Below are 23475 nucleotides of genomic sequence, written 5' to 3' on the forward strand. Positions count from 1 at the left end.
TCTCCCAGCTCTCCCAGCCTTTCCCAGCAATCCCAGCCTCTCCCAGCCTGCAGCCCTGCCGGGATGCTCACTCTCAACACTGCCCTGCTGGGTGTCCTAGAGTGCCCAAGGCCTCTGCCCCTGCCACCAGCCATTCTTGTACCGCTTCCCCCTTTTCGAGTCCATTGCTGCAGCTGAGACCTGGGCTCAGCGCTCTGAGAAAGGTTTGCTATTCCAAAGACAGCCAAAAACATTTCACAGGCATTTTCTAACTGAACCACCCTGAGAGGAAGCCATCACATTCTCCACAGCACATGTGAGGAAACTGAAGACCTGCCTGGTTAAGTAGCTTGCCAGCGGTCACACAGCAAGTGAGTGAGAAAGCACAGCCACACATCCACACGCAGGGTGTGTGTGTGTGTGTGTGTGTGTGTGTGTGTGTGTGGTGTGGTGTGTATTTTCCCTGAGATTCACAACAGCTTCCATTCAAACTGCTCCAGATCTGTAATTACAGGCTTCCAGTAATCTTAATATCTTTCTTTTTAGTAAAGTTAAATATAGGTGAATTTAAGCTACATTTATGAACAGAACTTCAACAAAAATGCTTAGAGCAAGTAAAGCTCCAAAGACTCAGTGAAGCCTGTTATGTTTCCTAACCAATTCTACATTGTTCTCTTCACCATGTATCCTGACCTCCATCACCACCCTGTGTGAGAAAGGTGTGATTGCATCCATTGCACTGGTTCTGCAAATCGCATGAGGGAGCAGGACAGACCTGAGGCCTGCACCCAGGGCAAAGTGTGGGCCACACACTGGGCTCCATGCTTTCCATGTTCTCTGCTTGCTCAATCCTGGAAGCAACCATGTAGGGTAAGCGGTGCCATCCTCTCCATTTTACACAAGCACAGAGCAGTAAAATGACTGGCCCAAGATCGCACGGCTTGTAAGTGGCAGAACTCCAACTGCAACCCAGGAAGTCTGGCTCCAGAGCCCATGCGTATCCCTGACATTCTGAATTTATTGTAAATCTTGATGTCTTTCAGCTTCAGCCAGAAAACATTCTCCTTTCCTTTTTCCTTGAGACAGAAAAAAATCCTACATCTTCCAGCAATGGCTCCAGCACAGTCCTCTACCACCTGCCGGGGAGAATCAGCTTTCATGTGTGGACAGCACCTCCACATGAAACCCACTTGGATCTCATTCTTCCTCACGACAGCCCTATGTGTTTGGTGTTGTTTCTCCACTTGACTGAGCATGCAACTGAGGTTCAGAGAGGTTAAGCTACTTGCCCAAGGTCCCACAGCTCACAATCTGTGGATCAAGCCCTTGAACCCAGGCCCCCCTAGACTGGGCTCCAAAGCCAATGATCTCTTCTCTTTACTCAGTGGGAGGTTTTAAATCAGAGCATTTAAAACACAGAAACAACAGACACTCCTTTATAATAGAAGAGTACATTGAATAGAACCACACTAGTGTCACACGGACAGCCTCCTCATTTTCCCATAACCATATGCCTGTTGGTGAGGCTCGCTCTGCTTGGTTTAAAGCAGGGCTTACAAACTCAAATGCCCACAGGGACCAGCAGGCAATGAAAGGAGTGACACCGGCCTGGGGGGTTTACAGTAATTGTAACAGCCACGGTAGGCCCACTGCACACTGGAGAATGCACACCTGTCTTAGCGGAGGCAGCCTTGACTCTGCTCTAAGCCATTGTTGCCATGCAGGGAGGCAGGATGGGCATTGCCAACTCATCCTACTTTTCAAAAGAAGCCAGGAATCCAGATTTTTATGTAGAATCTCTTAATTTTTAAATAATGGAAACTAATTCAAATGTTTCTTTAACAACTCTTTAAGCCAAACAAAACACATCGTGTAGCTGGATTCAGCTTAAAGGGTGTTGTTTTATGACATCTGGTTTTAAAGTTTATAGAGGATATAAAGTGTAGTTCATTTGAAGAAAGTCCAATTTAGTGTAAAATTATCAATTTAGTGTAAAAATGTTCAAATGTTTCCCTAAACACAGTATAAGCCAAACAAAACACATCAGGTTGCTAGATTCAGCTTGTGGGGTGCCATTTTGTGATGTCCAGTGTTAAAAGTTTATAGAGGATAGAAATGTAGTTCACTTCAAGAAAGGTCAATTTAGTATAAAAATTATTTGTGGAAATCAAGACAAGCCTCTGATACACATGACAATTTGCTAATAAGAGTATTTCTCCCAGTAGCACTTGCTCTGAAGGAACACTTGGTTCAACAGAAGAAAAAAAACCCATTGTTGTCACCATCTCAAATCTGTTGGGTAGATACCACAGCCGAGTCTTGGCATGACCCCCTGTCTGCAGTTAGCAGAGCTTTCATGCTGTGTGGCCATGGAATGATCTCCAGATTTCATGTGATGCCAGTGAAGCACAGGAAAAACTGGACTCCCAGAAACCACCACGAAGTAATCACTCTCCCATCTCTGCCTGGTACCTTTGGTAAGGACAAATGTCTATTTTCTCCTTCCTGTTTGGTTGGTGATCTGCTCCCAGTTGATATCTTTCTAAAACCTGAGCTAAGGATGGTTCAACCCCCAAAGGCCCTAGATTAAGTGTCTACATCCAAAGACCCCTCCAGTGCTAACCATCCATGGCCCATCCCCAGAGTTCCCTGAGGGAAGGAGGTTCTTACCAACAAGCCATTGGAGCCATGGACTGTGACGCAGCGAGAGAATGTATGATGGATGGAGAGGTCCCTGATGTATGTGGGTGGGTCATAGCCTCCCCTTTCGTCTACATCACCGGCCAGATGGAAGTGAATCGGGTACTGACCCATCAGCTGCTGTCCCATATGCTTCAGCTCCATGCCCTCCAGATGTGCTGCCTTAAATCCCAGAGCAAACTAGGAGAAGAGAACTGAGAGTCAGAGGAGCCCATGAGATGCTTTGTGATTTCCCTGGCTGGGGCCCATATTCCAAAGATGCAGAGGCATTGTTCTTTGTCAGTCCCCGCCTAGTACTCAGTAAGTCAAAGATATTCTCTGCAAATGGGTTAGAATTCCTGGCCCTTCTTATACTGTGGAAGACAGGCAAGGCACTGCTAATGACAGAGGACATTGTGAGGAACGGAGTGCTTGGAAATGAGATGTTCTGAAGGGCTATGCTATAGCTGGGGCTCACTTTGAACCTCCTTTCCTGTCTCCCAAACCATCAAGTGCTCATAAGCAAGGGATAACTGAGATAATCTGGAGGAGTGGGCTGGCAAAAAGCATGCCCTATGAGCATGAGGAATCCAGGTTACAGTGAACTATGGAGCAGCAAGAGCCTTTGCCATTGTCTCCCACCTAAGACCTTCTCCTAGTAGAGGGAAAGGGAACACCGACTCTGGAATCTTCATGAGCCCATGTTCTGGTGGCATGTGTGTGAGTGGAGGGGATGCCATCACCACACACTCACTTCACTATATGCATAGAGCCATTCCTTTCAGGCTCAAGAAAACCACTTGACCACATGGAACTCCTACCCTCCAGGTGCTCACCATGAAAACACAGTCTGCAAATGAATCCTGTCAAAAGTCCTAGGCTCAGCTAACCTCTACTAAAGAAGGATAATCTTGGCGTGCTAACCATTTCTTCCAAAAATAGGTGTCAACTGGAGTGTCAACTCCAGTAGTGGCTGCCCTGGAGAGCTGTGTTGAGAATGATTCTGAGGGCTAGTTTGAGCTCAGTGGGAAAGAGTCCCCTGATCACTCAGGGACTGCTCTCAGGATTGGAAAGGGGGCTACAGCAGCTTGTGTAACATAGACCTGCTGTTTCTGCTTTAGTATCGCTAATGAGTTTCTCAACTGCGGACAGTACCGTCACCTCTGCCCCACCCTATACCCAGGAGATGACTGGATATATGAAGTGTTTTTGGTGGTGATAATGACTGGGGAGCACTGCTAGCATTGAATGAGTAGGGGCCAGGGATGATAGAAATCCTATAATATAGGCCTATGTGACAAAGAATTATCTCACATAAAATGCCAGTAGGGCCCCCATTGTGAATGCTGTAAGTTTCACTCTATTTGTCTCTTCAGTTCCACTACCAAAAAGTCTTATCCTTAAAGTGCATGATATTAGCTTTACGAGAACTGTCTTCACAAAACTCAGAGGTAATATTATGCTATTGGCATTGAAACCAATTGCCACATGAAGAAATTTTGGGTATCTTAAGCAAGCCACTTTGCATTGTGGTATAAAAAGAATTCCTCTTTGAGCTTAATACTAGGAAAATGAAAGCACCAATAAATTAGTATCATTTTTCTATATTGTGCAGTAAGAACACTGCAGCTCACTATGTCTCTTCTTTGTCTTGACTCTAGCCAAGAAACTCACAGGTAAATTTAATGCTACAACTTCTTTTTGTGTTGTTTTGTTTTGAGACGGAGTCTCGCTCTGTCACCAGGCTGGAGTGCAGTGGCGCGATCTCAGCTCATTGAGCCTCTGCCTCCCGGGTTCAAGCAATTCTCATCTCAGTCTCCCGAGTAGCTGGGATTACAGGCACTGGCCACCAGCCCAGCTAATATTTTTATTTTTAGTAGAGATGGGGTTTCACCATGCTGGCCAGTCTGGTCTCGAACTCCCGACTTCAGGTGATCCGCCCGCCTCGGCTCCCCAAAGTGCTGGGATTACAGGTGTGAGCCACCATGCCCAGCCAATGCTACGACTTCTAGTTCCTCTCACATGCTTATTGTTTTATCTATATGGTAATGGATCTATTGTAAATGTGACCTTTTGCAAGTTAAATGCTAGTTCTTTTAGGAAGTGATCAGGGCAATAATGAAGTAATCATGAAATAATGAAGACAAGGAATGAAGGCAATGTTGAAACAGCGTGATGTGTATCATGTGGCCGAGAGCAGAGAGCTGTTTGTTGCCGAGTTAGCTCCATCATCTCCCTTATTCCCAAATATTGGTCGGGGGAGCTGCACACCAATGGATAATACGTAAGACTTCTCAAACTTCCAGAAGGCACCCTCCCCTTGATCCCACCTCCTGTTCCCCCACCCTCATCCCTACCAAGAAGGCCCGTCTAGAGGCTGACATCATAGGAACTCTCCTGGTTGGGTTGAAAGACTCTGCCAGCGAGACACATACCTTGATGTGGCCCCCAAAGGTATCGAAGTCAAAGAAATTGCAGATGTGGTTTCTGTAGGGGTAGCATTTGTCCTCCATCTCCCCCATCACTATGATGTTCCGGCTCAGAAGCCCAACCTCTGCCCGCATGTCCACGCCGTCTATCTCCTCCCCGATGTGCAGGTACATTGGTTTCCCTAGGGCAGAAAGGGAGGAAGGTAAACAACAGCAGGCACTGCATGCCCACTGAGTTCCGGGCCCCTGCCAGGTGCTTCCATGGCTGCTGCTTACTCATCGCCATGCCTGGTGTGCACAGTGGTCTCATGTTACAGAAGGATGAAGGTCAGGGAGGTGAAGTCACACGCCTGCATGCAGAGCCAGATCTCACAGTTACACAGGCTTAGGTCTGAAGCCCTTGGCAGAAATGGCTAATTGTCCCCTAATATTTGTCTCCTCTTCTGCTTTTCAGTCCTAGACTCTTGCATTTTAGCTGGACACAGGGCCACCCAAGGGAATGACATTTCTCAGTCTCCCTGCAGTTAGGTGTGGCCATAAGGTTTGAGAAGTGATAAGTGCCACCGCCAGACCGCCCTCCTCTTGCTCTTTCCTGGGGGCTGGCAGGCCAGCCTCGCCCATGCAGGTGAGCACCATGCCCCAGAGATGGCAGAGCAACAGGAGAGAAGAAACCTGGTGTCTGGATGATACCGTAGATTGCCGATCTTAGGAAGATAAAACAGAACCCCTCTGTCTTTAAAGCCCCTGCTTTACAGCAGTGCAAATTCATAATCTGTTAGAGCAGGCAAATCCCTATTCTGCTTATCTCAGCCTCATGTAGAGTGTGTATCTACAGCCTGGGACTCCAGAAAGAGCCAGATTGGAGCTTCTGCATCCACCACTGTGGCCTGGCTCTAGATGCCTCCGTGGTACCACGTGGAGCAGTGAAGAACGGCCTCCACCCGACTCTGTACTGAGCTCCTCACCATCCCCCACCCTTCCTCTGGTGTCGGTGGAGAGGATGCTCTCCCCACTTGTGCGCTGACCCCCAGTCTCACCCCTTTCCATATCCTTAAGGCCCTGGACTCCCTCCACTAGTAATTTCATTTCTTCCTTCATTTGGGCTCCTTATATTCCATTTTCGAACTTCTGTAGACTTTCCCATCCTTAAAAAACAAACAAACAAAAGACGTTTTCCAGTTCTGCCACCCCTCCTAGCAACTGCCAGTCTCTCTCCTGCTGTAATCAGAGCCCCTGAACTTGTGTTTTGCACCTAACCCCTCCGTTTTCTCTCCACTCTCTCCCTCCCATCACTCCACTCAATCTCTTGCCAAATTGCAGTCCCTTCCTCCCGACTCTGTGCAGAAAATGCATCTCAAGAACGGTGCAGGGTGACAGAATTCAAACTTGGGAACTGCCTTTGGTTTCTAGCCCCAAATTCTGCCTCCACAACAATCCCACACTCTTTTATGGAATAAAGAGATCTTAGGCGGGCTCTAAATTCGTTGGGCTCGTCACTGAGATTGCTGACCTGGCTTATGGATACTTTCTCTTCCATTTGAGGATGCAATTACAGACAGCAATAACCTCCCATGTGGATTCCCAGCCTGAACCACACCACCTACACGGCTTGGCTTTCACTGTGATATTAACTGGAGCAATGGGGCACCGGCCTGAGCCCCCAGACACTGCCAGTGTTCACATGTGAAGGCCATGGTTATAATTAGCCCTGAGCAACACCCACTCCAGTGACACTGTCCTGCTCTCTCCTCCACAGGAAGAGCTGACTCTTGCCTGCCCCTTCACCCCGCACATATCCTTTGACGCATGGCAAATTCGAGAAAATCTCTCCTATGGAGTTGGTATTAGTTTCCTATCCTGCAGTAACGAATTACCGTAAACTTAGGGGCTTAAAACAACATAAATTTATTCTCTTATAGCCTTGGGAGTCACAAGTATGAAATGAATCTAATGGGGATAAATCAAGGTGTCAACAGGGCTGGTTCCTCGTGGAGGCTCCAGAGAAGAATGTGTTCCTTGCCCTTTTCAGATTTGAGTGGCTGCCTGTGTTCCTTGGCTCATGACCCCTTCCGCCCTGTTTAACGTGCATCACTCCAGTCGCTGCCCCTGTCATCACGTCACTTTCTTCTGACTCCGACCTTCCTACGTCCCTCTTTTAAGGACCCTTGTGATCACATTTGGCCCACCCAGATAATCCAAGATAATCTCCCATCTCCAGAACCTTAATTTATCATACCTGCAAAGTCCCTTTTGTCACATAAGCTAACATTCATGGGTACTGATGATCAGGACATGAATATTTTTAGGAGTCATTATTTCATCTATCACAGAGTCCTCCTTTTTTTGCAGATACTGGGTTGGGTCTTGCCCTGTCACCCAGGCTGGAGTGCAGTGGTATGATCACAGCTCACTGTAGTCTCGAACTCCTGGGCTCAAAAAATCCTTCTGCCTGGGGATCCCAAAATGCTGGGACTACAGGTGGGTGCCACCACACCCAGCACAGAATCCTTCTTTAAATAAGTATCAGACATTAAATAATAATCATCTTAGAAAGATTTCATTTACTGCAATGGACTCTTATTCCCTGATATGCAGATGCCAAAAAGCTCTGTGCCCTGCCAAAGGGGTCAGGAGTGGACACCACACGTGGAAGCTGTCAGGCCTTCAGTTTCATCCAGGGTTCTGACACCAACCAGGGGAAATGATATGAAATGAGTTAACTCTGGAGAATGCTGGAGCCCCCTCCTCCAGGGCAGCCCACTGAACATGGCTTCTCGTTTGGGCTACAGGGCCATGTGTCTTTACAGTTCTAAGATCCAGAAGCAGGGCTCCCTCCGGCCACCCACAGAAAAACCTCTCCTTCCATCCCTGACTCATCTCCCATCCATCAGCTCTGTGGCCTTCAGTTACGGGGCCTTCCCAGGTATGGGGGGCAGAATCTTTCTGAAATAGAGCTTTGCACTGGCTTCTGAGTGGGTCCTGAGAGCACATAGCAAACTTCACCAAGGAAAGGAAGCAGACTTCCCAAACTCCCCAAAGGGTTGAGCATGTTGAGGGAACAGGCACAGGGAGCAACAGGCTCAGTCCTGCCAGGCAGGGGATGGCAAAGAGGTCTCCATGCAAAACTCAGCTCCCCGTTTACCAGTCTAAGGGGTTGACACAGTGAAACTCCAACTCCTGTGGGTTCATCTCTCATCACTCCCACATAACCCTCTTCTGTTCCGGCCAGACCAGACCATCATCCTTCCTTGAACATGCCTTTGCTATTTTACATCTCAGAGCTTTCATGCATCTGAGAGGTAATCTCATGTATCTCCCTCTACCTGCAGCAAGCTTTCTCCACTTTGTCCCACTTAGCTCCAGTTTCTCCTTCTCAGTGATGTCCTCCCTGACCACACTCAGTGTTAGTCTTTCCTTCTGGTAGTTCCTGCAGTGCCCAGCAGAGCCAGGAAACCAGGCCGAGCCTCCCCGCCTCCAGGACATTCATCCTTGTCTTCCAACCATCCCTCACAGCACGTGTATCCTGGTGCTCTGGGTGCTTCTCTCAACTTGCCAGCATCCAACTTAAAATATGGTGTCCAGGAAGGACACTGACTAGAGGCTTCTGCTCTCGTAGGTGGCCAGAGGACCTTCCTCAGGGATCTGGTCTTGAACGTGGCTGCAGAGGTAAGATAATGTGATGGGGAGGATTGTGACTCTGGAGCCAGACTTGGAGCCAGGAGGGTCAGATTCCAACTCAGCTCACAGCTGTGAGTCCCTGAGCATATTTAAGCTCCTGGAACCTGAGGCTCTTCATCTATAAAATGGAGATAATAATAGCACATACCTCAAAAGTTGGCTGTGATTGTTAAATGAGTTAATCCATGAGATGTGCTTAGAAATTAAGCCCCTGGCATATGGTAGGAGGCTAGTGTAACATAAATGACACCTGCAGCTGTCACTAGCACCATCCCCAAGGCTCCCACCGCTGGCTTCACACCTATAATAACGGGAGTTGGTAGATAGCAAATTTGGCATCTTTCTTTGTTCCGTAGGGGAAGTTGGGCAGGGTGTAGGAGTGACTGTCAGGTAGGTGGAGGCACTGTGTTTATCAGACTTCTGTCAGCCAAGGAAATATAAGTCAGATTGAGAGCTGCAAGAATATTTCAGTCCCACAGCCGTCTTCCCGGCTGCAGAGCTTCCTATCAGAACCTTTTACAAGACCTGGCCGTGGCTGTTAGCTGCGGCAGCCGCCTTATCTGTCCTGCTGCCGCCTTCACTGGCCACTCCCAGGCTGCTATCTGAGAGATGAGGGACAGTGTGTGCCTGACTCCCCCGCACCCCATCCTGCCTTAGAATTCTCCCACCAGCCTCCACTCCTCCCTTCCTCCTCAAAGTACTGATACGTGAAGCCCAACCAGGGAAAAGCAGATGTGGCCAAACTAGCCTTGTCTCAAATAATCCAGAAGAGCCATGAGCACCTGGGTGAGTGGGGAGGAGGCCTGGGAAGCAGAGGGGTTCTGCACAGTTGCCCTACACAAGGCTGCAGATGCCGCCCTTCCCTAGTCTTTACCCTGCAGGTGTTCTGCTTCCACAACCCACAGACGCCTCTCTACAGAGTACACAGGGTGCTAGGTACGCCGGGGTCAAGAGAAGAAAAGACATCAAGGACCTTCCAATGGAAGGAGCCAGAGTGTGCACATGCCGCTCAGACCTAGCAGGACTCAGTGAGTCTGGTGGAGGGGGAGATGGGGCCTGACCTTCTCAGATCGGGTATGAGGACAAGCCCAGAGGGACTCAAGCTGGAGGGCCCCAGAAAGCAAACTTAAACCCAGGTTCCTCGCAGTCATCTTCAGGTAGAGACTTTGGGAACAAGGGCCTTCACGGAGGGAGAATGAAGCAGTGCGTGTAGCCTTGGAACCAGATAGCTCTGAGCTGGAATCCTGGCTCAGCTGTTGACTTGCTTGACCTATATCAGTGCCACCCACTAGAACTTCCTGTGATGAAGTAAATGCTGTATTGTGGGTTGTCCAGTATGGTAGCCACTAGTCACCGATGGCTACTGGACACATGAAACCTGGCTGCTGTGACTGAGGAATCAAATTTTTTTTTTTTTTTTTTTTTTGAGACAAAGTCTCACTCTTGTCCCCCAGGCTGGAGTGCAATGATGCGATCTCAGCTCACTGCAACCTCCGCCTCTGAGGTTCAAGCGATTCTCCTGCTGCAGCCTCCCGAGTAGCTGGGGTTACAGGTGCCTGCCACCATGCCCGGTTAATTTTTGTATTTTTAGTAGAGACGGGGTTTCACCATGTTGGCCAGGCTGGTCTCAAACTCCTGACCTCAAGTGATCCACCTGCCTGAGCCTCCCAAAGTGTTGGGAAAACAGGCGTAAGCCACCACACCCGGTCAGGAATAGAATTTTTGACTTAATTTAATCCAATTTAGATTTAAGTAGCCACATGTGGCTGGTGGCCACCATATTGGAAAGTAAATGTCTAGATATTTAATTTCCATGAGCCTCAGTTTCCTCATTGGTGTCATGAAGAAAACAGTGGCCCCTACTGTATTAGGTTGTTGTGAAGAGTGAACAAGATGGTTTATGTGAAGTACTTGGAATATCACAGAAAACGAAATTCATGTTAATTCTAGCTAATAGCGGCATTCTTTAAAGGTGTGAGGGGTGTTCACGGGCAAAGTGGGGAGGTGGCAAAGACAACCGGGCAGAAAATCAAGGGAGGGGAGTTCCAACTGCCACACTGTGAGATGTTGGGAATCATAGTGTGGTTGACAAAATTTTGAAATTTTTTTTTAGATGATTCATGCATTTTCATTACTGTGTTACCCCCTTCTGTTTCCCATCAGAAAGGCCTTAAGGGAAATGCAAACAGTCCTGTAGAATGAAATCTGGGAGCAGTGAGGAAGGAGGACCCAGCGAGATCGTGTCTGTGTCTGCAGCCAGCCTGGGGAAGAGAAGCCTAAGAGATAGCTGTGTCCCTAGGTGGGTGGGTGGGGCTCACAAAAAAGGGAGAAGCAGGTGGAGTCCTTGATCCTGTCAACGGGAAGATGGAGAGCCAGAGAATGGGCTTGGGGATGAATAGGAGGAATGTGAGCCTCTCCAGAACAGACACACACACACACACACACACACACGCACGCACCCCTACCTGGGGCTTTTCTGGTGCTGTTCACCAGGAGCTGCTGTTTTCAGGGGGGCCCCACAGCTCCTGGGCAGGGCAAAGAAGGTGGCCACTCCGAGCCGAATGTGTTTAAGGGAGGGGAGGTAGGCTGGGGTGGGGCTAATGGGAGAACAAGCACAGGCAGTGCTAACCCCAAGGAAAGTGGGGGCTGTTGAGGTGGGCGCAGCATCTTCTCCACTTGTCCTCTCCTGCTTGGTACTCCAGGCTTGGAACTGCCCCCCTGCATTCTGTCCAGCCTTCAGGGACCTCCAGAAGCAGCGACCCTGGCAGTCAAACGTGATCAAGAAGAGCAGCTCTCCTGCATGGACATCGCAACCCCACTGTAGGCTGAGGCAGAAAGCTCTGACGCACACAGCTTCTCCATTCTCAGGGCCACCCTCAGCACCACAGCTGCCTTGTCAAGACCTGCTCAAAGTGAGATCTCCCATGCAGGCCTCGGAGTGACCCACCCTGGGGTGCAGATGGGGACTGGTCTGAAGAAACCCCGAGCACCTCTCCCTGGAATGCCCTCCCATCTCCATGCAGGCAAGGGCTCACAGTCAGGCTTTCACCCTCCTAAATAGTCCAAATGCTACCCCAGGTCCATGGATCATCTTATAGTGAGCAGTGACGTCAGCTCAGATGGTCTGAATGCCACTCTTGCCAAGAGTCCAGGGGGACATCTGACCTCCCAGAGGCTTCTTCACAATTGTCCCTGGGCGACACATAGTCATTCAGTGAAGACCCAAGGGTTTAACAATCATTAGGAACTTGCTTCTCTTGGCTCCCTCATATAAACACAGATCTAGACAGTCTTTCCCTGCCAGGGGAAATCCAATAGGCGTCTGCCCTTCAGTGACTTCCCTGTGCACTCAGAATAAAGCCCCTAACTGCACCACGGCCCCTCCCTCTCTCTTGAGCCCCATACAGCTCAGCTCTCCCATTCTCTACTTCAGCTACTCTGGTCTCTTGGTAGCTGGAACACCTCATGCACCCCTCAACTTTATGTTCCCCTGTGGCAGTACTTTTCCCTAGGTAGCTTCTATTCTGTCTCAGCTCAGTCACTCATTCCTCTGGGAAGACTCACATGCCCGTCTGTCTTTGCCAAATCTCCCTTTTCTATACTCCCAGCACCTCCCATATTCCACTTTGATAGCAGTTGTCATCGTTCTATTTTGGAATTCTATTTTGATTGGAACAATACTTTGGTGGATATCTATCTTCACTGCTGAACTGCAAGCTCCCTGAGGACAGGGAATGCGTCTGTCTTGCTCACCATGGCATATGCAAGCCTGGCACACTGCCTGGCACACTGTATGTGTTTTCTTTCTCTCTCTCTTTCTTTTTTTTTTTTTTTGAGACAGAGTATCACTCTGTCACCCAGGCTGGAGTGCAGTGGCATGATCTTGGCTCACTGCAACCTCTGCCTCCCAGGTTCAAGTGATTCTCCTGCCTCAGCCTCCTGAGTAGCTGGGATTACAGGCACGTGCCACTACACCCAGCTAATTTTTGTATTTTTAGTAGAGATGGGGTTTCACCATGTTGGCCAGGCTGGTCTCGAACTCTTGACCTTGTGATCCGCCTGCCTCAGTATCCCAAAGTCCTGGCATTACAGGCGTGAGCCACCGCGCCGGGCCTGTATATGCTTTCTAATGGCTTGTTGAATACATGATGAAATGCTCCTGCCCACCTCCTCGTGGAGGAAGGGTGGGGCAAGACCACCTGCCCAGCCTAAGGGTGGGGGAAGTGTGCAACATGCACACTCACAGAGATGGCATCCACACCTTGAGGCACTGGAGACATGCAGAGAAATAGCTGCAGGCCTATGACAGACCTATGTTCATTAATAATGATGATAGCCGGGTGTGGTGGCTTATGCTTGTAATCTCAGCACTTTGGGAGGGCTGAGGAGGGAGGATCACTTAAGCCCAGGATTTTGAGAACAGCCTGGGCAACATAGTGAGGCTCTGTCTCTATAAAGCAATAACAATAATAATAATGATAGAAATAGTTTGTTTCCCTCTCACTACAACACCCTCTACCTGCATGTCCCAAAGGAACAGAATTGGTATAGATTGCTGTTAGCCACACCCCTTCCTCCTTTCCCATCTTTAAGCATAGCTGCTAAATTATTGCACTAATGGTAATAATAAGAGCTAACATTCATTAAGCACTTACTGTGTGCTAGGCAATATTGTAAGTGCCTCACATATAAAAACTCCTTTAATCCTCACAACAATCCCATGAAGTAGTCACAATCATTATCTCCATTTTACAGATGAGGAAGCTGACATAAAGAAAGATTACGTAATTGTCTAAGGTCATACAGCAAATAACTGGCATTCCTGGAACCCAAATTCCAGGTGTCTGGTTCCAAAGCCCGCGTTCTTTATTCTATTCTGCCTCTGCCAAACAAAACCCAAACCAAAAATGTCTTCTTCAAAACGTCTTCATAGAATGTGACCAACAGCATGTCCCCATCTACTATTAGGAGTCAAACTGCAAATAGCCCCACACAGAGCATCTTTGCATAAAACTGCTCCCAGCATTGCTGCTCACATTGTTGTGAATATCTTTCTTATGAAAACCCCTGTGGCAAATTCCTCAGTGGCTCAGAGCTAAGGGAAAGTTGTCCCTCTTGGTCTTCTGGGCTCCTGGTTGCCTTCCTTTCAGTGGATAATGATAGTTAAGTAATTTGTGAAGTTGCTTTCTTTGCTCTGGCTTCCAGATAGCTTAGAGATAAAGTTTATTGTCTATTTTAGTATCTTCTGCTCTTCTGCTAATCTCAGTCACCTCCCCCTCTGCTTTTGCTGAATTTATTCTCCTTCCATCTTTTTTACCCTCGTTGCCAGATTTACTTGGACTTGTGTTTACGGTAAGATACCCTGAAACCTTTTTCAAATAATGTAGGGGTTCAAACATTGTCATTTAAAAAAGCAGACTCCGTTACTTTGTCAAGGAACAAGTGTCTAGTCATCTCGGCCTCTACCCACAAGCTGCTGCTTCTTTCCCTCTCTTTAGCTACATTCACCAAATTACCATTTCCCTCCAAAACATGTAAGCCTTCTTTTTCAGGGTCTGAGGTGTAAGGTGGGCACCCTGACATCACAGCCGCATTGTTTGTGGACTGCCTCAGCCACGTGACCTCTAGGGTCCACCCCCCCAGTGAGTGAGAAAAGGGGACTGAATTCCATCAATGTTCTCAGATTTTTTAAACTTTGCCTCCACAGATTCTTCTGCAAGCATATCTCAGGCAGCCAAAAAGATTGTGTTGAATTTTATGTTCTGTGGGTTTCTTTCCAAAATAATAGATATGGTGAGTATATTGGATACACTTTCTCAATCCATGGTCTTTCTCCCAACCCCATATTCTAATACTCCTCCAGGTGCTACGGTCCTGTAGCATGTGATATTTTTAACACCCCTTAAGTGCTGATTCCCCTTTCTTCTGGTAATACATCCCAATTTTCCTTTGGGGAACAGCCATTTATCCATTTGATGCAGTCTTAGAAGAACTTTCAATGACCGTTCCTGCCTTTCCTAGCCAAAGGGTGAGCACACAAGCCACCAGCCCAAGCAGATGCTCTCTCCCTGGAAGGTGACTTTTGAGCACTATGTCCCAGGGCCTAAGCATGGTTCTTAAAGATGTGCCTTAAGGATGCAGTCCTTAGTTCCTGCTACCCAGATATCAGAAGCTACCCTGTTCCCTGTCCTTTTGGAGGTTAGTTATTCAGCTTCTCCTTTAGTTCTCTGAGTTGAATAGCCTCTCAATAAATTCCTGTTTTGCTTAAGATAGTCAAGTTGGATTCTGTTGCTAACAACCAAAGAACTCTAATTGATACATAACTCCCCCTACTAAGAATAATTGACCTGGATTATATTTGAAGTCTCTTTTTACCTTCAACGATCTGTGATTCCAGTAACCTCCAATAACATAAATTACAGGACATCTAAATCAAGATTTAGGAGAAGAAAAAGAAAAACCCCAAACTCACAGATACAAGAGATTAAAAATTTTGTAGTAGGTTGAATAACTGTCTAACAAATATTCACTTCCTCCCCCTCAAACTTGGTGAGAGACATATGCTTCCCTAGCCTATTTGTGTTGTGCTTTACCATGTGACTTACTTTAGCCAATGGAATGTGAGTGTGAGAATGTGCCATCTTTGAGCCTAGGCCTTAAGAGTTCTGTGTTTCTGTTCACCACTAGGAGTTTGCAATCTCCCCCACGAGAAGAACATGTTTTGGGAAGAATGGGAGTCATATGGAAGTGACTTGAACCCAACTCTCAGCCTGGAGTCAGGCTCAGTCTAGAGAAGCTGATCCCTAGACAACCTGCAGATACATGAGTAAGAAATAAAGACCTGTCATGAGGTTTTAAGATTATTTTTTCTGTTATGCAGCATATTACAGCCATAGCTGACTGATACAGATTTGTTGTAACTTCAGTTTACTTTAAGCCTAACAATTTTCAGATTCACCCAGTCTAGGAAGGGATTAGTAAAAGTCCTACCTGCCACTTTGACCTGGTTGGGGGCGCAGGATCTGCAGGGAAGCACCTGGAACTCTTCTGCCTGGTACATGGAGTAATCAGTACTGGCAATGACCAGGGTATCTCCAGGTTTCCATGACTGTACATTATCCTCCAAGTTCAGAATGGTGCTGTTCACATTGGTGTCAATGGTGACTGTGAGTTTGGGCCTCACTGTAACCCAAAACAGGAAAGACTGAGATAGAGCCCTTTGCTCTTGGCAAACTTTTGGCTACCTCTTTTTTCCCTTCCCCTCCCTAAATAACTAAATGCCAGGTTTGCCTATCCAAAACCCAAATCACTGTCTTGCTCCATCCCACTCTTGGTAAAGGGTTTTGAAGTCAACAAAACCCTACCAGAAAAGAGCCATTCATTAGCTCTGGGTGGGGGAATTTTCCACTAACTTCTTAGCTGGAGTTAAATGTGGCTGCCTCACCCCACCCACTTTGCTCAAGATGTAAAACAAATATAGTTCCTCTCAACTATTATTTTCGGTAGCCATAAACCTCTCCCCCTAAACTTTCATTCCTAATGACTGCCTTCTGGAGATGGCCAAGTGCCTCCGAGAACAACCCAACCATTTCCAATCTCTTCTAACAAGCACCTTAGGAACTGGGTTTAAAATAATAGCACCCAAAGAGGCAAAGAGCTGCACATCTCTGCAGGGGAGGACAGCTCTATCCATCTGTACCTTGACTGTCTTGGACTAGGCCTTTCCGCTTCCTGAAAGGCTTACGGGCAGGGTGGGGTTCTGCTGTCTCCTGCCAACCCCAAGGATCCTCCCACTGCTCCCGTGTCACAAAAGTGCTCTCCTTTGGGAGCACTGTCTCACTGAGAGGTCTGGAAGTTGCCTGCATAGCTGCCAGTTCAAGGAACCGAGCCATAGTTGCATCTGTGTCCCCGACAAGGGGCTGCTTACCAGGCTTCCCACAGAGGAACCGTACACGGTAGCTCCGGCAGGCTCTGCCCCGGTCGTAGCAAGCAAACCTATAATCCTGGCCTTTTTTGTAGACAACCTCGGTGCTGAGGTTAACTCCATCCATTGTAGTGGCCTGGGAATGACACAGAAATTACAGAGCAAAGTCTTTTTTTATAAAGAAGGAAGGTGATGATTAATGTTCTAAACATATACTCAGAAGTCTAAAATTGTCCCTGCTGCAACACTATTTACAACGGCCCGAGATGATTATCCCAATGATTGCCCCCATCAGTTTTGTTATAAGAAAGACAGCCTAAAGTCTTGGAATAGAAAAATGCCTGGCCTGAGGTCCTACAGTACTCAATATCGAAATCAGCGATCTACTGCTTATGGCTGGGTGAACATTTTACGGAGCATCTACAATAAGTAGCCACTCTTCTAGGATCTGGGCTGGCCATTTTTTACAATTTGCACCACCACTACCAGCACCATGAACAGCAGCCAACAGTCCAAACATGGTTCCACATCCCATGGGGAAGTGTCTTTAAAAAATACTCATGCCCAGTCCCCATCCTCGGAGTCTCAGATTTGATTGTGTCTGGGGTGCAGCATGGACATCTGGACTTTTAAAAGTTGCCCAGGTGATTCTAATGGGCAAGAAAGTTTGAAAACCACTTGTGTAGTTATAAAGCTAGATGTTTACCTATATTATCTCATTTCATCTTCATAGCAAAACTATCAGGCTGCTGTTAGTTTTACAGATAAGGAAACTCATCCTCAGAGAGGTTCAGTCACTTACCCAGGATCACAAAGCCAGTAGGTGGCAGAGCTAAAACTTGAACTCAGACTTATGTAACTACAACGCAACACTTCTAAGCCCCATCCACTCTTGCCCTAAGGCAGAAGCCGCCTAATGTCTTTTGTTCAAATGTCTGCCTCCTCCCACCACATGGTGGGCTCTGGGAGGGCAAAGAGCTGGTTTTTGCCCCCTTGTCCCCAGCATTCAGCGCAGGGCCTGGCACAGAGTGAGGTCTCAGTGGATGAGGGCTGGCTGGTGAGCAGCTACAAGGCCAGGTGGAGAATTTAGGGAGCAGGCTTCCAGGGAGGGCATGATCCCTGCCAGCTGGGGCCCATCCCAGAGCCAGGGTGTGTCTGCATCCTGACCATGACTATCATTCAGAGACATGCAATTTAGAGCAAGGGCTGCAGCTGCTGTCATCTTTGGCATAGAGACCAAAGGGACCAGACTGGGGTAATAAGGAAGGAAAGTATAGCCAATCAAAAAAAAAAAGAGAAGACTTTTTAGGAAACATTGTTTTAAACCCAGCAGATCCATTATCTTTGGCTTGGAAGAAGAGCCATGTGGATGTGAGTTCAGCCACAATTAAAACTCAGTCATTTCCTGCAAAAACACACTCACACCCACTATCTCAGGTGGTCTCTGCAGCAGCCAGAGAGACAGGGGTTGCAAACTTGCTTTTAGATGGAGGTCAACGCTGATGCTCAGAGGGGTTCAGATGTAAGCTCAAGGTCAGTTAAGGTAAGCCCAGCTCCTCGGGCCTCCTGACATTTTCCCCTGAGGCTAGCATGTTCTTCAATGGGAGACCCCATAAGATCGAGAACTGAGCCTGAAGACATCATGGAAGGGGGCTGGAGATTTTTTCCAGGTACAACATCCAACAATAATTCCAGGAGAACATCTACTCAATTCTGCTGTTTCTTCTTTTTGTCCTTTTTCTAACCTGAAGAACGATCTCAGTTTGGGAATAAGAAGAGTAAAAGGAATCCATCATCATTCAGAGAAACAGATCTTTAAGTAGACTTGAGTTTACTATTATTCTTGATAATAATAAATTTTAACAAAATAATTATCAATATTATAACTAATAGTAAACTTATTTTATTTCATTTCATTTCATTTCATTTATTTATTTTGAGACGCAGCCTCACTCTGTTGCCCAGGCTGGAGTACAATGGCGCCACCTCAGCTCACTGCAACCTCCACCTGTTCAAGCGATTCTTCTGCCTCAGCCTCCCGAGTAGCTGGGATTACAGGTGCCCGCCACCACACCCAGCTAATTTTTGTGTTTTTAGTAGAGATAGGGTTTCATCAGGTTGGCCAGGCTGGTCTCAAACTCCTAACCTCAATTGATCCACCCAATTTGGCCTCCCAAAGTGCTGGGATTATAGGCATGGGCCACCAGTCCAGCCAATACATTAATTTTAAATAATAAAAAATGTATGGGCCACTTTTCGGTCTGCACACTTCATTGCACTGAATCCACAAAACATGCCCATGAGGAAACAATTATTATCCCTATTTTTACTGTGAGGAAACAGAGGCACTAAGTAACAAGACTGTGAGTGAGGTACCCAGGGCACAAAATTTAAGACAGCACCCACTCTTAGGGTCATGCAAGTGCAGAGTTGGCACTGGAGGGAGCGGGCTGCCTTAAATTTTGCACCATGGGCACCTCACTTGCTGATATGCCAAAGCTCACAAGTGGTAGAGCTGTGATCTCTCTGGCCAGCTTAGATCTCTCTGGCTTCAAAATATGTTTTCGTTACCATCAGGCCAACCTCCAGCCACTGCACCAGCTGCTGTGGGGAACACACAGACTGCCTGATGTCCCCAAGGAAATCTGAGTCCAGTAGATCCCACTGGCCTTGAAGGGTGGCTGGGTTTTAAGAGAGAAGGTGGGAGGCAAGAGGATTTTCAGCCAAGGAGAACCGAACGAAGGGCAAGACATAGAAACAGTGTGTTTTTGTTATTATTTTTTTCAGAATCACAAAATATCAGATCTTGGAAAAGCTTTTAAGGTCAACTGTGCAGTCTTGCTTCTTCCTCTTTCTTCTCAACCTGCCTCCTCCAATCTTGCCTAGATTGCAAATGTCCTTGACACTCGCTGGCCCAGAGGATCTGGCTATGTCAGTGCGTGGCAGGTATCCTGGGACCCACTATGTATGACACGGAGTTGGGCACTGGGGGCAGGCACAAGCAGGAAGAGGAGCACGTAAGAGCTCAGGGCCCGGGGAGGTGAGAGGCACCAGGTGACCAGAGAAAAACTGCATTTTTGCAATAGTGGCAAAAATAAGCATGTGGGGAGTTCTGTTTCATTTTAGTCTCTCCCTGGGTTAATTAACTAGGGCATTTAGCTTTTGGCTGATGCGTTTGTCACCTGCTAAAAATGAGGAAATCCTGCTTCTCTCACCTCTTGTGAGCATAGACAAGACTAGCTTTGCTTTTCTGGCCTTGGAAACATCCAGGAGCATATTCTACATCACCATTTTTACCTTTGATGAGTATGAAGAGATGCTCTAGCTAAGTCTGGGGATGACCATTGATTAAAGATTGGTGGCGAGAATTAGGAGTAAGCCTGATCTCTCCAGCGTGGCAACACCTTCTCTTTGGTAGAGATGGAGGTTTGAATTCACCCTTGGAGGCACGTGACTCTTATCTTTTAGATGACCATCTCAATAGACCTTGGTTTTGCCAAGAAAAAGCCAAAGGTCTTATTATGGAATTGGGAGTTCTGAATGCTTTCATTGTGGGAAGACTTCCCTAAGCTTCTGAGTAAGGGGACCACACTGCTGTTGAATCTTCTGTTCTCTGAACCTCAAATAATGGAGAACTTGAATTTGGGGAATGTATTGCCAAGGGAACTCTTTTTGTTAGAAGAAAACTAGGTCTTGCAATATGGCAACAGACTAATAGTTATAGAGTGTAGGGTTGGGTCCCTCTGAAGGTCTTGGCTTATGGAGCTCTCAGCCTGGGTTTAATTGTGTTTTGGGACACTCTAGGAAGGGCCTGTGTCTGTGCTGGGAGAAAAGTAAATGCAAGAGTGGGGAATGTCTAAGGAATGCTGTTTTCCTGGCACTGAGAGGTGGTCTTCCAATCAACAGTGTCTGGAGCCAGACGACTGGCAGAGCAAACACCAGGAAAGATTTGTAGACCATGTAAGCATTCCTTGAGCATTTCCAGAAGTATTTGGAGAGGGGAGGTTGGTGAAGAGCTGGACTTCCTGTGGTCAAGTGAACTGGAGGGATAAGATTATGGCTATTTCAGAATTAAAGCTGGAACGTTCAAGGTTACGAGAGAAAATTAAAATTAAATCTGGAAAGAATGTGCTGTGGGGGATCAGTGCTTTTTGATTCTGTTGGACCCAAGGAGAATCTGCAACTTGAAACTTAATCTGGGTAAATCCTTCTCAACAACATTGAAGGCATGTGAAGGGAAGAGCCTCAGCCAAATAATGAGACCGTTTTCCTCAGCCTTTGCTAAGTGCAGAACAGGGCTCCTCCCTTGGATAAGTGGTCCTTCCTACAGTGCAAGACAGAGGGCAGGAGTTCTGCCCAGATGGCATGGCGGGGTGAAAGCACAGACAGATGGCCTGGGACTCGAGCTGACCTGGGACTTAAGCTTTGATATTCTAGGAAAAAGTGTTGTACAAATGTGGTAGCTATTTTTATTGGCCGAAGGAGGATAAGATGGGTGGAGATGGCCTTTCTCAAATGCCTTTTTCTTTTTTCTGAGCCAGAGTCTTGCTCGGTCACCCAGGCTGGAGTGCAGTGGTGCGATCTCAGCTCCCTGCAACCTCTACCTCCTGGGTTTAAGCAATTCTCCTGCCTCAGACCCCTGAGTATCTGGGACTACAGGCACCCGCCACCACACCAAGCTAATTTTTTTTTTTTTTTTCGTATTTTTGGTCGAGAGGGGGTTTCACCATACTGGCCAGGCTGGTCTCTAACTCCTGACCTCAAGTGATCTGCCCACCTTGGCCTCCCAAAGTGCTGGGATTACAGGCATGAGCCACTGAGCCCAGCTCAAATGACTTCTAATTCTCTATCAAGCATTTAAGCAGCCTCAAATCTTGTCTTGGAATGACACTGGGCATAAGGAAATAAATCTCATTTACCTTGCCTATTTCTTCTGTCTCTCCTGTTGTTCCCAAAGCCTAGTATCCCACTGGCTCAGCTGGTGAATGGTGAGGCTTATGTATTTATTCAACACTCTCTTGATGGAGCCAACTGAGAACATCAAGGTCCCCTTCAGATGGAATTAACTCCAAGTGAAGATTTTGAGCAAACACTGTCCATTCTATGAATGCTGGCTTTGATTTAGCTCAGTCGAGAATAAGGCCTTGCGTGTGTTCCCCATCTGGGCTGGCCTGGCCTGCACCCCAAATCCTAGCTGCATCCTGTGCACTCAGAGTCCCTAAGGAAATCGACTGGGAAGTGAGGCTGGGGAGGCCAAACCCATCCCTGTGATGGGGACACACTCAGTCATGGCTGAAGAAGCAAGTTAAAGAGAAGGAACTCAGAAGCTGGACCCAGGAGAGAATCTGAACCCTGGCTTTTGGGCAGATAGTAAGCCTCTGCTTCAGTCTCTAAAGTGGAAACACCCTTTGGCTGACCTACCTCACAGGAGGGCCGTGAGAATCACAGCACCCAAGTGACAAGAATGTCTGTGATCTATAGAGTCTTCTTCAAAACAACACATTTCTACTTTCTATTTTTGCTGTGAGTTTGGTACCTGTATATCAATGGGACGATTGCAGATTTTTCCTGGGTGAGCTTTCCAGAGGTCTGAAATTTTCTCCCCACCTTTAGTCTGAGATACTTTATCATGATCGAACCACTCCGTCCACTCCACATCTAGGCAGAAAGCAAACAGCACAGTCACACAGGAGGTTGTCCGTGAGGGCAAGTCACACTCAGTGCTGTCTCCAAGCATCCTCAGCACCATGGGAACTGAATACTATCTGTCCGTGGTTGCACCAGGCTGGGGCATGGGTGGCTCTAATCAATCGGCCTACGCTCCCAAGTTTTAATTAAAAAAGGAGTTTCTCTTAATGAGTTTCTTACTTTTATAAAAGCAATTTATATTCTTTGTTATTGCAAAAGCAAATTAAAGAGAAAAGAAAGAAAATCCATCTGTAAACCCATTATGCAAGGACTGCAACTAGGATTGCTGCTTTCTGCAATCCCTGCGTGTGGGCTCTTTGAAGGGCAGGTTCTATTCCTATCTGCATTTCCTGTTCAGTGCCATTGCCTGCCACATTAAAGATATTTCATGAACTCAGCTGAATGCCGCAGACCCTGACTGAGGTGAAATTTAAATCTTAGCCAGAGGAGAACATCCTTCTGGGCTATGGGCTAAAGTGGCTTGTCTAATTAAAGACAACTTTCGGTTGCACATTTTTAGTTGATTCTGCAAAAATTAAAGTAGTCATACTGGTATAAGAGATAAATCCTAGTTCTGCAAAGACAGTGATTTCTGGTCTTCTATCCCACTCTTAGATGTCACCAAGTTGTCTGAAACTCCTCACCTTGAACCCACTCGCTGGACAAAGAAACATTGAAATATTCGCCATGCTCAGTCTGGAACAATTTGAATACCCGGGCAGCAGCAGAGCCTCGATGTCCTGTCAGAGAAACGAGATCTTTTAGGAGCTGGACAGACCCCCTAATTCAAAAAGTTGTGATTCCAAGGCAAGGAAACCCCCCTATACACATGGACATTGACTCATTTCTTTAAAAATATTTTTTTAAGTAGATAAAAGAAAATTAGGACATTCGTTCACTTGGGAAGCAGATTATCATCCATTCTTTTGTTTCAGTTTTGAAAGTTTAGTTCCAGCCTCCCAACAAATTCAGATTGTAGAGCTCTAGCATGTCTCATGGTCTGAATTCCTCCTTGGCATTAGAACTGCAGCACTTCCCACAGCCTTTGCTGGGCAAAGGAGGCTACCACTGTGTCCTGAAGGCCCATCTAAAGTGTCA

The 23475-nt window shown here is 47.1% G+C and overlaps 1 protein-coding gene and 1 long non-coding RNA gene across 5 annotated transcripts in view; one reads left to right on the top strand and one right to left on the bottom strand.

Annotated features, from left to right (window-relative positions):
* The window catches only part of CEMIP (cell migration inducing hyaluronidase 1), a 179294-nt gene that overhangs the window by 39529 nt on the left and 116290 nt on the right, over positions 1–23475 (bottom strand). For 3 of the 4 annotated variants that reach the window (XM_032175008.2, XM_032175007.2, XM_032175009.2), the window contains 6 exons: positions 23022–23117; positions 22226–22347; positions 16693–16825; positions 15756–15947; positions 5094–5269; positions 2650–2859 (listed from right to left, as the gene is read on the bottom strand). In XM_032175008.2, the coding sequence (XP_032030899.1) occupies positions 2650–2859; positions 5094–5269; positions 15756–15947; positions 16693–16825; positions 22226–22347; positions 23022–23117 (929 nt within the window). The remainder of the gene's footprint in view (positions 1–2649; positions 2860–5093; positions 5270–15755; positions 15948–16692; positions 16826–22225; positions 22348–23021; positions 23118–23475) is intronic. The other variant, XM_032175010.2, reaches the window with a different exon arrangement.
* On the top strand, positions 10–23047 carry LOC116481946 (uncharacterized). The gene is made up of 4 exons (XR_004251671.2): positions 10–2456; positions 14473–14558; positions 15453–15591; positions 22993–23047. It is a non-coding gene; the product is annotated as an uncharacterized LOC116481946 (long non-coding RNA).

Source organism: Hylobates moloch, unplaced genomic scaffold (assembly GCF_009828535.3).
Source record: "Hylobates moloch isolate HMO894 unplaced genomic scaffold, HMol_V3 SCAFFOLD_14, whole genome shotgun sequence".
Classification (NCBI taxonomy): Eukaryota; Metazoa; Chordata; class Mammalia; order Primates; family Hylobatidae; genus Hylobates; species Hylobates moloch.